Genomic DNA, 16,318 nt, shown 5'->3' with positions numbered 1-16,318 from the left:
GTTCACTCCAATGGACCACTTTTTTACAGCAATGGCGGATCGTGGAGCCTCTCAATCGTTCCCCGGAAGTTAGCGCCAAGGCTAGCAGAGCTGTAGAGTTACAGCATAATAGACCGTTCGTGACGGACTTTTAAAAGGTAAGAAGAAGTTTAAAGATTTATATTGCGGATATTATCAGTACATCTGATTCAAATTAACATGTGTATTAAAGGACGTCAGTGGATTAAACCTAAATTAGTAGATTTAGGGAACGTTTACAGATAACAGATTAAACTAGGATACCGAATCAAGTTAGCAACACACGTTGAACAGCCTTTTAATTGTAAATGTCGTTCTCTTAATGTAATTTCGTCCAACGTTGTTGAATTAGAGAAGAGGGGCTTCTAAACGGGATTGTATGCGGGGGTGGAGGGAGTTAAATATTAGATAAATATAACTTTGGTGCGTGTAAGAGTGAGTGTTTTTAGCAAAGCCATATTGTGTCCTTGTGATTATGTTGATTATTACCAGTCTGTATAATGTTGCAGCTCAGCTGATTTTGGATTGATGGCAAAGGGAGAGGGACTTAAGTGAGAGTGAAAACACAAGGTAAGTTTAATACTACTGTTTTATATAAGTAAACACCTTATCTCCCCAAGGCAATTTCCCATCCAATAAGTGTGCTATATAGGTGTGTATAACCTGTCTGTTACTCCCTCTTTCAGCACAAGAACCAGAGGGGGATTCAATGGAGCCTGAATACCTCAGGGTGTCCGCGGGGTCTTAAAAAGTATTAAAAGTTGATAAATCAATTTAGCGAAAATTAAGGCGATTAAAAAGTATTAAACGGCATTTTCCAAGGTATTAAGAAGGTCCACAGCAACGACAACATGAAACACCCTTTAATTTACTGAAACAACATGTCGGGAAACCCCCTCAAGGTGGCCCCATGCATAGCGTGCCATAAAATGCTGCTTCTTATTTTAAGTTTCGTTGCTGTAACGGAGGTGATCTCTGGGCCCATAGATCTCGGCCTCCGTTACGGGTAATATAGAACTAAAAACATTGCACAGGAAGCATGAGAATATATGTAATTGATGTAACTAGTTTGTCTGTCTCTGTTTCCTGGTTTCATGTTAAAAGTGTTCCCCTTCCCCCATGTCTGGGGCTGTTGATTGTGTGCACCTGGTGCCCTGTGTTGTCTCCTCCCGCCCCACCTGTGTCGAATTGCTGATTAGTGTGTGTATTTAGGGTCTGTTGCCCCGTCTGTTTTGAGGCTGGTAGTGTGGGTGAGATCCTTGTGGCTGCTGACTGTGTTCAGAGGAACAGCAATTGAGGCTGTGAATCATGTGCTTATGATTTGAATAAATGCCCACACCGTGTTATATTTTTGGACGTTCTGCCTCTGTCTCCTTGCTTGGTCGGGCCGCTCAATTGTCAGCTTCACAATTGGTGTCAGAAGTGGGATTGACCAAGTGAGGAGGTGAGAGTGATTGAGGAACTGAGGGAGATGATGAGGTCACTCCTGCAGCTTCAGGCAGCAGTTCGCACGGGAAGAGGAACGGGAATCCAGAATAAGAGAGGAACGGAGACTCCGGAGGCAAGACGGCCGATTTGCTAAAGGCTCGACGGGCACTAACTCTGCTGCTAGGGCATCAAAGATCCTGGCGGAGAACCGGAAATTGATGCGGGAGCAGAACGAGGAGATGCGCTTAGTGGAGGAGGCTCGTCTGATACGCCTGGAGGAGGAGAAGAAACTGGCAGAGGAGAAGTTCCGTCAGGAGAGAGAACGTCAGCTGCTGGAGGAGCTGGAGAGACGGAAACGGCGACAGGCAGAGCTCGCGGCCCAGAGGGCCAGAAAGAAGGAAGAAGAATTGCAACAGGAGGAGCTGGTAAAAATCCTGGAGGGGAATAACCGCAAGCTGAAGAGGGAACTTGAGCGAGCGGCCGCTAAGAAGCTGGAGACGGTGAACAGCAGCCTACAGCGTCACAATTGGTGTCAGAAGTGGGATTGACCAAGTGAGGAGGTGAGAGTGATGGAGGAACTGCGGGAGATGATGAGGTCACTCCTGCAGCTTCAGGCAGCTGGTGAGCAGCAGTTCGCATGGGAAGAGGAACGGAGACTCCGGAGGCAGGACGGCAGATTGGCAGGAGGCTCGACGGGCACTGGCTCTGCCGCTGAGCCATCAGAGATCCTGGCGGAGAACCAGAGATTGGTGCAAGAGCAGAAAGAGGAGCAGCTCTGGTTACAGAGGGAAGAAGAGAGGAAGGCAGAAGCATTGAGAACGGTTGGAAAGATGGCGGCGCACACTCAGCAGAATAACAAGACAAGGAAACCTGGAGGAAAGGAGTCGCAGCTTTTGATAATTGCCAAAACTCCGGAGTTCGTCCGGGAGGTGATGGGTTCCAGCGCCGGTGCAGGCAGCGGGGAGTTCCACGTTTACCGGCACCTCCGACGCAGGAAGAAGCGGGAAAAACTGAAGCGCAAAATGCGGATGGCAAAGATAGCCGAGAAGGTCCGTCAGGAGAGAGAGCGCGTCAGACCGCAGAACCAGCAGGAGCACATGGAGAGGAATAAAGGGAAGCTTCTTTTCGACTTCACGGCCCCCCCTGAGGAAGCCAAGATTCCTAAGACATTGTATTTCCTGGGGAGAGGGGTAAGGAAATGTAACGGAGGGGATCTCTGGGCCCATAGATCTCGGCCTCCGTTACGGGTAATATAGAACTAAAAACATTGCACAGGAAGCATGGGAATATATGTAATTTATGTAACTAGTTTGTCTGTCTCTGTTTCCTGGTTTCATGTTAAAAGTGTTCCCCTTCCCCCATGTATGTGGCTGTTGAATATGTGCACCTGGTGCCCTGTGTTGTCTCCTCCCCCCCCCCCCCCCCCCCCCACCTGTGTCGAATTGCTGATTAGTGTGTGTATTTAGTGTCTATTGCCCTGTCTGTTTTGAGGCTGGTAGTGTGGGTGAGATCCTTGTGGCTGCTGACTGTGTTTAGGGGAACAGCAATTGAGGCTGTGAATCATGTGCTTATGATTTGAATAAATGCCCACACTGGGTTATATTTTTGGACGTTCTGCCTCTGTCTCCTTGCTTGGTCGGGCCGCTCAATTGTCAGCTTCACAGTTGCCTTGCTCCGCTCTGTGGGGGGGGGGGGGATATACAGCAGGAGAACACTCCGTCCACCGCGGAGAATAAACAGAAGGGCAACCATGACAACCATGCTCCGGGGTCTTCTTAGCTGCTTTTGGTGTATTTTGTGGCGGCAGCAGCGCCACTTACAGGCCTGGCATATGTACTACAGCGTTTCCAGCATTTCCAGCGGTGTAGTGTGAACGGACACGTTAATGAATTAATACGTGTGAACGGAAGACTTTTTTGCGTTTGCGTATGCGTTTTACTGTATGCGTCCTCGTGGGGCCGGGGTCTAAGCCAAACTATATCCGGTCACAGAGATCTGCTATTTTAAAGTAAGGTCAACACATATGGACCCTAAATATAGTCTATATTAAGAACGAGAAAAGTCTTCATATATATCGTTTTTTGTAAACATATGACAAATGTGTGAGGGTGATGACGTCAGAGCATCGTCCTTTGTGCCGGGCTTAGCCCCGGACAGCCCCAGCCCAATTTAACCCCTGAGTATTTGTGAGGGAGCTCCTATATGGCATTACCCAGCTGAAGCTCACCAAAGTTTAATATATTTCATAGTTCAAAGTTTTGTCAATTGTTTTGTTTATTGGTCAAATACTGGTTTCTAATGGTTTCTGAGGAGTTTTACTGGAATGAAAGAGTACAGAAGCAACAAAGCAGCATACTGCATTAAACCTGACCTTCACAGAGAGGTTGAAGTTCATGTGGAGAGGAGGCTTCAGTAGTCTGTCTGCACTCTGTTTAGTTGTGCTATCTTACAATCAATATAGTAAATGTGAAGTAAAATGTGTCGCCAATGTAACCGGTTAGAACTCGAAGTTGCGATGAGGTCTTAAAATGTATGGAAAGGGTCTTAAAAAAGGTCTTAAAAAAGGTCTTAAAAGGTATTAAATTTGACTTCAGAATTCCTGCATATACCCTGTACCTGCACTGAGACCCTCACCCTGCACCCTGAGTCTCAACTCTGTTTTTCAAGCCTTTCCCTGTTTTTTTGTATTAAACAAAACATTAATCTTTCCCAATGGTGTGGTTTTCGTTTTGTGAAAAAGTGCAAATGCAGTGTTTGTATATAATTACATCACATATTTTTTTGCTGTTGGTTGTGAAATTGCTCCTGCTGACTTGAGCCAGCCATTTTTTCCTCCGCTCTGTGTCAGTGGGATCCACAGTCACAGCCACAGTCAGGTCGAACCGGATGACTGCGGGGGGGCTAATGGTTCGCTAACAGTTCGTGTCGCTACCGCTGACATGGCGCGTCAATCAACGGTAAGTTTTGCCCATTACTTTGAATATTATTATTGTGATTGAGGATTAAAACCGCTTTGAAGACCACCGTTTTATATCGTGCAGTTTAACGGCAAAATAACGTCAGTCAGCCAGCTAACGCTAGCTTTGTTGAGTTTATGCTAGCTAAACAAGTAGTGGTTGTAGTCTACAGCAGTAATTAATATATTATAGCCTACTGCTTTGGCACTAACGGTTGATAACCGTTTATGAAAAATAAAACCAATTGAACTGTACTGAAATAATGACAAGTTTTATAATTGTCTTGGGCTCCTGCTGTGTTTTTAAAGCCTTTGTAAATCATCCATGCTATTTTCTATTTAGAACGAAGACTTCAGAATCTTAAAATCCCTTCACGTTTATATGCAATTGTGCTAAATTCAACTCTGGAATCAAGCAAATATTAATATGTTTGCATGACATTAGTTATTTATATTTTGATATCACTTAATTATACGTTTAATACATTTAAGTCAAGCTAAGGTACATGTGATGGTAGCTAGTTAGTGCTCTTACCTGTGAGGCCTCCTCCAAACAGCATAATAACCAGACTGTATCATTAAATCTAAGTACCAGTTCTAGATCCTTGACTTTAGACAAACAATTCAAAAGACAAAATGTATTTAAAAACCAATCTTTATTTGAATGTGCCTCTTAACCTGAGATATTAGTTATACAGTAATAGTATTGACAATCTAAAAAAACTGAGCAACTCAACAGTCAACTTTATATTTCTTATTGTCTAAAGCATTTATTATTTTCATTTTCCCAATCTCATATTCAGTGTGGACGGATTGAGGCAGCATGGTGTCCAGAGAGCTGCAGAGACTTCAGGGAGAAACCTCCGTGTGATGGACGTCCTGTCTGTTGGTTTGGAGAGGACTGAGGGTCTATCCTCAGCGAGGAGGACCAGGGCTGATGAAAGAGCCCATGCTGGGCATAGCTGATACCAACTGCACAGGCCTAGTCGGTCACTTTATTTGACTAAATGTGTTCACTTATACATTTAATAGGTTTACACCTTCTGTCCATATGTGCTTTTTATTTAAAACATGTTTGATTAACTTTTGGTTCACATTTCAATAAATTGTATTTGCACTCCTTTTGTCCATTATTCTTACTGAAAATGTTAGATTACACATTCACATCTGACTGAAGATTGGCCCCATTTATTTGTGACGTTGCAAACTCTGCGGTACAAGGCACAAGTGATGTGAAGCTCATAAAGCGAGGCAAATAGAAATAATCAGCTGATGGAGTGTAGATGTGGAAATAGATGCATCCCATCAGCTGACTGTGTTTTTTGCCACACTTTATAAGCCTGACTATAACCACCCCTTCTCTGAGGTGCAGGCAGCGTCACAAACAAATGATGGTCCTGATAGACTACAAAAATATTCGGTGTGCAGATCTTTGTTTTCACAATATAAGTAGTTTCTTAGTGAATGTCCTGTACTGGTCTTAAAATCTCATAACATCAGCCTTTAATGTTCCTCTTGGATGTTCTTCTTGACCCTCAGAGAAAGAGGAGATGCTGAGTCGTGTCTTTCGGGCATGTCCTTTCCTAACAAAAATGACAGGAAACATAAAACATTATTGCAGAACAAGTGTGTTATCTATGAAAGAGGTGTGTTTAGGGGCTGTTGATATAATTATTTTTTAATTGTAATCAGATTATGAATGAACAGTATGAAATTCATCAACATTGAAATATGTTATTATCAAAATAATATTTAACTGTTATCATAACGTAGTGCAACTGTAGAAGCTTGCTCTGTTGTCTCACTGAAAGAATAACTTTTACCACGTTTTTTACAGACAATATTGAGAGATAAATAGTAGCAGTTCTCACTATGTGTTAAATAGCTTTGCCTTCAATACATTAAATTAGAAAGCTGACAAAGGCACCCACTACGGCACGTAACAGTCATATTGCTTGTTAACATCTAAATGTAACCTTTTGCATGGAAAAAACCCTCAACTTCACTGATGTGTAGGTGATCTAGTATTTAGTATTGTTTAATGGAATGTATATCAGTGTATTAAAGTCAATACTTCATTTATTTAAACCAATATTTGTCTTGATTCTTTGTACAGTAAGAAAAGAGTCTTTGTACCTGAGCTGAAGTTCACTGCTGTGAGGAGTCCAGTTCTGTCTCTCACTCTCTGGTCCAGCCTATCTGCATCACCTGGACACTTTAAACCAGGCATCCTCAAACTACGGACTCCGGTCCGGATCCGGACCGAACCACCACTGTCTCCGGACTCTGAGCAAATTATACTTTTCATATGTATGATCTCTCTGTATTATATGTGAGACATCGCCACAACGCATTCGCAACGAGTCAAAATTCTCCGCTATGTCCACTGCAAACAGCGCTCTGCATGTCTGACTGTTCCACTGTGTTCCACCTGTGTGTGTCAACGCTTTGGTCCAATCACATTCAGCATCCAGTCAGCGTTTCCCCCCCCCAAACAATCTGCGAATCAGAAGCACAGTAGGGCGGGTCTTCGCGGAATGCGGGTGGGAAAAATGTGTGTGTCTTGTTCAACCTGTCTAAGTCAGAGCGAGAATTAAAACAAAAACAAAAAAAATTCAGAGCGAGAGTTAACAGCTCATCTAGTTCTATCTGTACTGTAGCTAGTAGCCTAGTTTCACCTACCGGGGTGGCAACTGACACCCTAAAAATAGGCCTTGCCACCCCAGCTGCCACCCCAGTTGGCAGCTTTGTTTTGAAAGAAAAGTTGTGGCTCATCGGACATTTATGAGAGAAAGTCTCTAATGTCCGAGTGCAAGTGAATGCAGCACAAGATGCACGTCATGTAACCCCTCCCCCGGTCCTGGCGCGAGCGTGGACATACGATTTGGCGGCGATTTCATTTTTAACTGGACGGCGCAAAACGAGAAGCATTCGGACCCAAGCACTGAAGGAATGAGGTATTTGCGGTCTACAATGACAGAGAAGAGACTGTCAGTGTGGCTGCACTCAGCATTGAATCAAAACGCACTAAAGCTGTTGATCTTAATACGTTTGTGAGGCGTTTTGCTGAACAAAATGGTAATCGCCGCATTCAGCTGTAATAGACATGTCAACTTGATGCTCTGCTCACGGATGAGCATACACAACTATTAAGATGATGACCTTACGTGTGTAAATATATTGTTTTCTTTGAGGGGGTCTGCCCCCAAAAAAGTTTCAAGTCCTGAGAAAGTCAAATAAGACGGTGTGTAAAACTACACTGCCCAGCCAAAAAAAAGTAACCACTTTGATTTAACTAGGCCAGTAGGTAAGGGCTTTCCACTGGATAATAACTGCAGTATAAAAGAATGCATGACTGAAGTGATGGAGACCATGTTGAAGGCAAACAAAAAGAGGAAATAACAGGTAAAATCAAGCAAATCCCCTCTCAGATTGCACAGCAACCAGAAGAACATAAATACTGGCTGGTGATTTGATTCATCAGCTTTGTGATGGAATAGAAAATGCACAGTGCATTTCCTTAGCTGTGGGTGAGTCCACTGACACCACTGACAATGCTCAGTTGCTGGTGTTTGTGAGTTGTTATGATGAGGCAAAGAGGGAGTTTGTTGAAGATGTGTTGGGCCTGATGAACCTCAGTGGACACACAAGGGGGCAAGACATTTATAAAGCAATAATGGGAATGCTGAATGAAAGAGGGTGCAGCTACCTTTATTCATAACTGTGCAGCTCTTACACTGCGACTCTGAGGGGTCAAGCACAGACACAATAACAATGAAAACTGCTGCATACAGATTATTTTTGTTTTTGCAACCTTGTGTTAAGAATCTTGTTGCAATTGTTTAAAAGTTTGAATGACCGTAATAAACGGACCTTTGTCTTATTGAAACATTTATTTTGGACCTTTAAGATTTGTATTTGAGTACCCCTGCTTTAAACAAACATATATATATATATATATATATATATATATATATATATATATATATATATATATATATGGTGTAAAGAACCATGTGTACAAACAATATAACTGATTCTCTTCTGTTGAACATGTTGGATTGTGTATTGTCCGAGTCAGGGTCCTTTTTATTTTACTGTAACTTTGGAAGTTGTGTTACCAATGCTTACTGTTTATTTGATACCCATTTGGTAATGCAATTAATAAAAACAACACGGTTTGGGTTCGTTCTTCAGATGACTGTGACGTTAACGTGTAAGCTCAATAATGCTCCAGCTCAACGAACCATATTGTAATATCTAAGTAATCATCTTGAAATATGACATTCATTGTAATATACACACATCTTATTGTGAGGTTGATTTCACATACACTACTTCGACGTTAGCTTGTCTACATACTTGAGCATAGCCAATTTAAATTAACCTTAGCGATGCATACAGTTCTACCTACATAATAAAATATCTCTCTAAGTTACAAGGATGACCTTATTTTATCAACCTCAAGCAGAAGCCGTTTGTTCTACAGTATTATCCCACTTAACACTTGTCTATTTAGTTTTAACCTTTATATACAGTCTATGATTTTAACTTGTAGGCTACGATTAGCATCGTTAGCACCGATGTAGCTACCACTCGCTTACAACTAAACCAAGCCTTAACATTCATTATGTAGACGATTAAAATCATTAACACATAAATAAGTACTCGAATTTCACTTACCGCAAAACCGCATTCATGCACCGTCTGTTTTAACCGCAGAGCGAGTCACAATAGTCCGATATATAAGCATGAAGAACAAACAACCACGGCCGGCTTCAAGTTGTGTTCCCTGGATGAACTGAGCAGGCAGAGTCCCTGTAGCTTCACGGAGCAGGTAGCAGAGAGACAAGAAGCTAGCAGCAGCAGTCACTTGACAGAGCCGTCACTCAATGTGACCACGCCCTAATTTATGCAAAAACGTTAAGACCTAATATAAATAAAAGGGTCGTGTTAGAAAACAATTCACTCACAGATCCATAATCATTAAGGTTGAACCTAACTATATTCATAATAATATTTATTGCATCCATGGGTAGAAACATGTTTTTTTCTGCTGTAAAGTTGGGCATTTTAACATGGGGGTCTATGGAAATTGCTCCTTTCTGCAGTCAGTCCCTATTGGCCAATATATGAACTGCAGTGTGTGGCACTTCCGTATTGGCGTCCCGGCTCTTCCCCAGAGTTTGCCGCTTGGGTTCAAATAGGGACGGAAAGAGCAGGTTGGTTGATCACAGGCGTTTATTAGCTCCAAACAAAGTAGCCTATACACGGGTCTCAAACGTTGTCCGTGTGGGAACCTTCACAGTTCCTTTGGCGACCTTCCAGGATCCCGCCTACTGCAAAACAGACCAGAACCAGGTTACGAAATGCTTTTATTCCGGCACTGATTACCTGATTCCGATCAGCTGTCTGGCCTCCGGCCGAGCCACTCCATTCACTCCAGCAGCCGGCGCCCTAACCACACCCCGCTGCCACACCCGCTTACTGAGAGCGGGAGGACAGCTTTCCCAAGACACTGATGGAGCTATTGTGGTGGATGTTTAGGGGGAGGGGTTGTCATCTGCACTGTACGTATACTTCCAGGATTGTCCAGACTCATCTTTGCCCTCCCCCTTCCTTACTGTATGCTTTATAGATATCATCCATTAAAGGCATGTCTTCTCAGTCGCTTTGCCTTCCAGCTGTCTCAGCACTTTCAGGGTCAGTCATTACCAGCGAGTCCCATGAACAGTCGGACCCTCGCGGGACCTTAGCCATTAATTGAATGCTGGGCAAACCTTACCATAGGAGTGACCACAGTCCTGTTCATCATTGAGCTGACGGTTTATGATTACAGGCATTTGAGGAGTGGTTAAAATGAGCAACTGATGTATGGAAACATTTAGTTTGTTAGAATAATACATTTAATTAAAGTCAACCTTCCAGCTTTTTCAGTGCAGTATTTTTCTTTTATAAATCAGATATCAACCAACTGCATTCAAAACTAAAAAAACAAGATAAAAAGATAGTCTCAAAGAAAATCGCATAAAATAATCAGGCATACGTCTACCTATAGATCTTTATTTTAAATGGTATTGTTACATTGTCATCTTGCTAGTAATCCCCATTTAAAAAAAAAAATGTAACAGTAATCTGATGATTACTTATTTTAATGTAACTGTAAGGGAATACAGTAACTTTTTGTAATCCTGTTACATGTAATCAGTTACTCCCCAAACCTGTGGGTAATTTGGGCCAAAGGGCATCATGTGACCTGGGTTCTCACAGCTCCTGCTAGTAATCCCAATTTGTTATGAAATATGTCAGTAAAGCAAGGTAAGGCAAGTGTATTTATATTGCACCTTTCAACACAAGGTTATTCAAAGTCCTTACAAAAATGAATCACATCAAGAGCATCAGGAAATAGTGCAGCGGAAACACATAAAATGGCATGGCTAATGTAACTCTAATGGAACACATTTATTTCGTATCCTGATTACATAATCCCATTACATGTTATTCTTTTTTCCCAAGCCTGACAAAAATACACTCAGTGCTGGCCTGCGATCTGCCTCTTGTGACACAAATGTCCTTCCAAAAATCCATCCTCCAAAATCAATTATTACTTCAGTCTGCGATAGGTCCTCTTTCCTGATCCCCACTCTTCAGTCCACAGTCTCCTCCTGGCCTACTTCAGTCACACACACACACACACACACACACACACACACACACACCCACACACACACACACACACACACACACACACACACACACACACACACACACACACACACACACACACACACACACACACACACACACACAACACACACACATACATACACATACACATACCATGTATACATCACTTCAGGGGACATTACATTGACTTACATGCATTTCCTGGAGACTTATCCTAACCTTAACCATAACCAACACATGCCTAACCCTTACCCTTAACCTTACCCTTACCCTAACCCTAATCCTAAACCTAACCAAGTCTTCACCCTAAAATTAATGATTCCCCTCATGGGAACCTCCAATTTGTCCCCATTGCGGCTTTCCCACCAGCGCTTTTCCCTTTCTAGCTCCGAGCTAGAGCTTTTCTGGTTCAGCTCCGGTTTCCCTTTTCTGCTCCCGCTCTGTTCACACCGCCCAGCACCCGACTGGTGCTGCTGCGTCATGACGTCACCGTTTACATCGCTGATTTGCTCCCCAACGGCATTACGGCGCTCACAACAACAACGGGGAACTGCGTCGGGTCGATGATCGTGTTGCTTTTAATCACACGAAGCCAGAATAAATTGAATAACGACTTCTCCAACCTTATACTTTGCTCCAGAGTGCCGTGGTTCATTGTTTATTAATGTGTTTCTGCAGCATTTACCGACCGCTGCAGTGTTGGCTGCTCTTCCACGGGAGTTTATTCTCCTCCGTTAGCTCCCGGTTAGCTCACACTGCGCTCTAAAGTATTCACTGTCCGACTCACACAAGCAGCTGATACATATCCCCAGTTCCCCTTAGCCTAAGTGAATGTGTGTCAGTCTGAATTGACGCTGTTTGGTATCACAACGCTGTTATGAAAGTTTCTCTGGTATAAAATGGGTGATGTTAGCATAGCAACCGAAGCTAAACTGACTACTTGCTATTGCTATCCTATTGTGGCATAAACCGTTTTCTACAGGCACATTTTACCGGCGTATTTTTATTATGATTCTACTTGTGATAGTCGGACACGACAACCTGTGCAGCCCATGTATTGATTCCATCCGATAGCTGCTATAATACAAAACAACACGTCTGCCTCTCTCCACAATGATCAATAACAGTGAACGGATGGTCAAAGTAAGGTACAAATAAACAGAATCACACGAAGCCTGGTTAGTGTTGCCTGACTTTATAAAGTGTGTTTATAAGCACTACTGCTTGTAGGCAGGCATGACAGTCGACCCATGTTCAGGGGAGGTGGGTTGAGTTTCCTGCACGCCTCAACGTAAGAGAGACGTAAGCGACGCCACCTCTTAGCTCCGAAGCTCTTGCCTCTAGACCGACAATTTTTTGGAGCTGGAAGTGAACCGGATTCCGGAGCTAAGAGCCGGCGCCGCTGCGGTGTGAACAGGAAAAACCGGCGCTTTTCAGGCTCCAGCTCCGAGCCGGAGCTGAAAAAGCGCAGGTGTGAAAGGGGCACATAAGGGAAGCCAGTCCCTACACGTGACTATGTAAACAGATTTAGGTCCCCACAAGTATAGTAATGCTAGACCACACACACACACACATACACATACATAATACATAATCCTTTGTTTATTTGAAATTAGATGAAAACTAACTGTCACGTACAGTGGCGTAACAAGGTTGTGATTGGCCCCGGTGCAAATATTGTTTTCTTGTTTCCTTGTATCAGTAGGCTACTTTACTCCACTACTTATTTTTCTGACGACTTTTTACTTTTACTTCGTACATTTTGAACACAAATACCTGTACTTTCTACTTCTTACATGTTGAACACAAATACTTGTACTTTCTACTTCTTACATGTTGAACACAAATACTTGTACTTTCTACTTCTTACATGTTGAACACAAATACCTGTACTTTCTACTTCTTACATGTTGACCACAAATACTTGTACTTTCTACTTCTTACATGTTGAACACAAATACCTGTACTTTCTACTTCTTACATGTTGAACACAAATACCTGTACTTTCTACTTCTTACATGTTGAACACAAATACCTGTACTTTCTACTTCTTACATGTTGAACACAAATACCTGTACTTTCTACTTCTTACATGTTGAACACAAATACCTGTACTTTCTACTTCTTACATGTTGAACACAAATACCTGTACTTTCTACTTCTTACATGTTGAACACAAATACCTGTACTTTCTACTTCTTACATGTTGAACACAAATACCTGTACTTTCTACTTCTTACATGTTGAACTCAAATACCTGTACTTTCTACTTCTCTCATTTTCCAAACAGGCTGGCTCCTTTAGTTTGAATGTGTGTTTGGTGGCGTGATCATTATTATTTAGAGTCATTGCGTGCCTATTGATTTGAACACGATCCGTGTATCCATCATTTCCTGGTCTTCTCTAAAGAAGAGGGACCAATGGAAACGTTGTCATGTTGCCGTTGTTCAGCATGGAAACATTCATTAGCTAACAATGACATTATTGTTCTATTAATATAAAGGGAGGTCAGTTAGATTATTTTTAAACACGAGTATCTGTACTTCTACTTGAGTAAAGGATGTGTGTATGTGACGAAGATGGCTTCGTCACTGTGGACTGACGGCTTCGGGCTTTGTATATTGCACATGTCTTTTATTTTGAAAAGTGTTCCCCCTCCCGTTCTTTCTGTTACTCCTGATTATGTTCACCTGGTGCCCTGTGTTGTCTCCTCCCCCCCACCTGTGTCTAATTGCTCCTCCCTCACCTGTGTCTAATTGCTCCCCCCTCACCTGTGTCTAATTGCTGATTAGTGGGTGTGTATTTAGGCTATGTGTTTCCTGGTGAAGGCTGGTAGTGTGGGTGAGATCCTTGTGGTTGGTGACTATGTTCACCTGGGCAGCAATATTGAGGCTGTGTATCCTGTACCACAGCGATGAATACATGCCCATACCGGGTTATATTTGAATTCTCTGCCTCTGCCTCCTTGCTTGGTCGGGCCGCTCAACGGTCAGTTTCACATTTGGTGTCAGAAGTGGGATTGACCATGTGAGGAGGTGAAAACGATGGAGAAACTGAGGGAGATGATGAAGTCATTCCTGCAGTATGAGACAGCCAGATTCAAGCGGGAGGAGTGTCGTTTGAGGAACAGAGCAGCCGTTTTCACGGATACAGGAACAGGTTTCCCTGATGGAAGAGAAAGAGGAGCAGCTCAGGTTGCAGAGGCAGGAAGAGGAGAAGCTGAGAAAGGAAGAGGAGATGCGCTTAGTGGAGGAGGCTCGTCTGATACACCTGCAGGAGAAGAAACTTGCAGAGGAAAAGACGAGGAAGATGCTTTTCTAGCGGAGGAGGAGCGGGTGAAAATAGCCGAGGGGATCCGTCGGGAGAGAGAGCGCGTCATGCAGCAACAGCTGGAGGAGATAAGGGATCAGGCTCATGCAGAGGCCCTGTCAGCCGCTCAGACTCAGGTGGAGAAGCAGGTGATGAAGACGCTGCAGGCGGAGAAGGCGGCGTACGTGGAGAACCTGACGGAGGCCATCGCGAAGGAGCGGGAGAAAGAGTTGAGGAAGAAAGGGAAGCTTCCTTCCGACTTCACGCCCCCCTCTGAGGAAACCATGCGGCACAAGGGGAAGCACAAACACCGGGCGGAGTGGAGACACATGGAGGAGAGCACAATGGCCAAGATCAATAAGTGTCGCAGGAATAAGGTACTGTTCTCTTTCGGGAGAGGAAGGAGGAAATGTGACGAAGATGGCTTCGTCACTGTGGACTGACGGCTTCGGGCTTTGTATATTGCACATGTCTTTTATTTTGAAAAGTGTTCCCCCTCCCGTTCTTACTGTTACTCCTGATTATGTTCACCTGGTGCCCTGTGTTGTCTCCTCCCCCCTCACCTGTGTCTAATTGCTGATTAGTGGGTGTGTATTTAGGCTCTGTGTTTCCTGGTGAAGGCTGGTAGTGTGGGTGAGATCCTTGTGGCTGGTGACTGTGTTCACCTGGGCAGCAATATTGAGGCTGTGTATCCTGTACCACAGCGATGAATAAATGCCCACACCGGGTTATATTTGAATTCTCTGCCTCCTTGCTTGGTCGGGCCGCTCAACGGTCAGCTTCACAGTGTACTTTTGCCATCTCTGTGTGTGGTCAGGATCAGCAGTGTAGTGAGCCAACACTTCCCCTCTGTGGACAGGCAGTGTAATGTCTGAGGACAGTCTGGAACCATGCTGTTAACATCCTGTTGTTCCACTGTCTGACCTGTCACTGTCATAAATGGTCGACTGTTGGCTTTAAGACGTATTATGTAAAAAAAAAAGACATGTCATAGAGAACACAGTTACTATCAAATGTAAAATGAGCAGCAATAAACGGGCATTTAAAAAATAATGTTGTATATTTGTTATTGTTCAAACTTATATTTCACACTGTTCCACACATGTATCTGTTAGGGAAATAATTGTCCTCGACTCCTAGATATGACGTACAGGACCAACCCTGACGTCTGTTTACCTCCTTTAAGGACACAGGCTGTTTCAGCCAATAATGTTATTGTTCCCATTATGTGACCGGTCAATACTGGGTCACAGATGGTCTGTATTGTGGGTGCACTGGGACACTTCCTTCTATGTTGTCTGAGGACTCCAGGGCATGACATATCCAAGGCCATAAGTGGCGGAAGCTGGTAACTTAGTGTGCCCAAACTATCTAAAGCTATCTTATCAAAACATGTTGATGACTCTCTGTGGAACCAGTTAAATAGGCTGGCAAGAGAGAGGCTCTCCAGAATTGATGTGGCAACTCTACCGTGAAGTCAGAACCTCTGGCTCTTGGACTTGTGATGTGAATCCTCCGGCCGTTACTCCAAATAAACCATCAGTGTTTAACATCAAAGCTACTGCTCCTACCGTGTCTCCTTCCTGAGTCGGTGACTCCCACTGCAGTGCTACACAGAAGTTTCCTCTACAAATTGGCGTTGTCGGCATTGTACCAATAAATCTTCAGATTCTGGTAAGTGTAATTTTCAAATCTACATTTGGACATTGCCTTGCCAGTATCTGTGATTGACGGTATCCTAAAATTACCTGTGAAACTGATCAGCTGTGTTTCGTTTTGGTTAATGAACATTTGGGGATAATAAACCCAGGGAATCAGTGTCTGGGGACTCAGTCCTGGCTGATTTCCTCTGTGTGTGCTGCTCGGGACGGAAGTGCCATACAAGCATACACAGCTCATGTTTAGAGATACCTTAAAGAA

The 16,318-nt window shown here is 43.4% G+C and overlaps 1 protein-coding gene across 1 annotated transcript; it reads left to right on the top strand.

Annotated features, from left to right (window-relative positions):
• The first annotated feature begins 917 nt into the window (after nt 1-917).
• LOC117534993 lies at nt 918-2,815 on the top strand. The gene has a single exon (XM_034199293.1). It carries the CDS (start codon nt 2,016-2,018, stop codon nt 2,700-2,702), a length of 687 nt encoding a protein of 228 aa, XP_034055184.1. The 5' UTR covers nt 918-2,015; the 3' UTR covers nt 2,703-2,815.
• The last annotated feature ends 13,503 nt before the right edge of the window (nt 2,816-16,318 follow it).

The sequence above is a fragment of the Gymnodraco acuticeps genome, unplaced genomic scaffold (genome assembly GCF_902827175.1).
Source record: "Gymnodraco acuticeps unplaced genomic scaffold, fGymAcu1.1, whole genome shotgun sequence".
Classification (NCBI taxonomy): Eukaryota; Metazoa; Chordata; class Actinopteri; order Perciformes; family Bathydraconidae; genus Gymnodraco; species Gymnodraco acuticeps.
The sequence above is the reverse complement of the archived record's forward strand: the minus strand, read 5'-3'. Positions and strand labels throughout refer to the sequence as shown.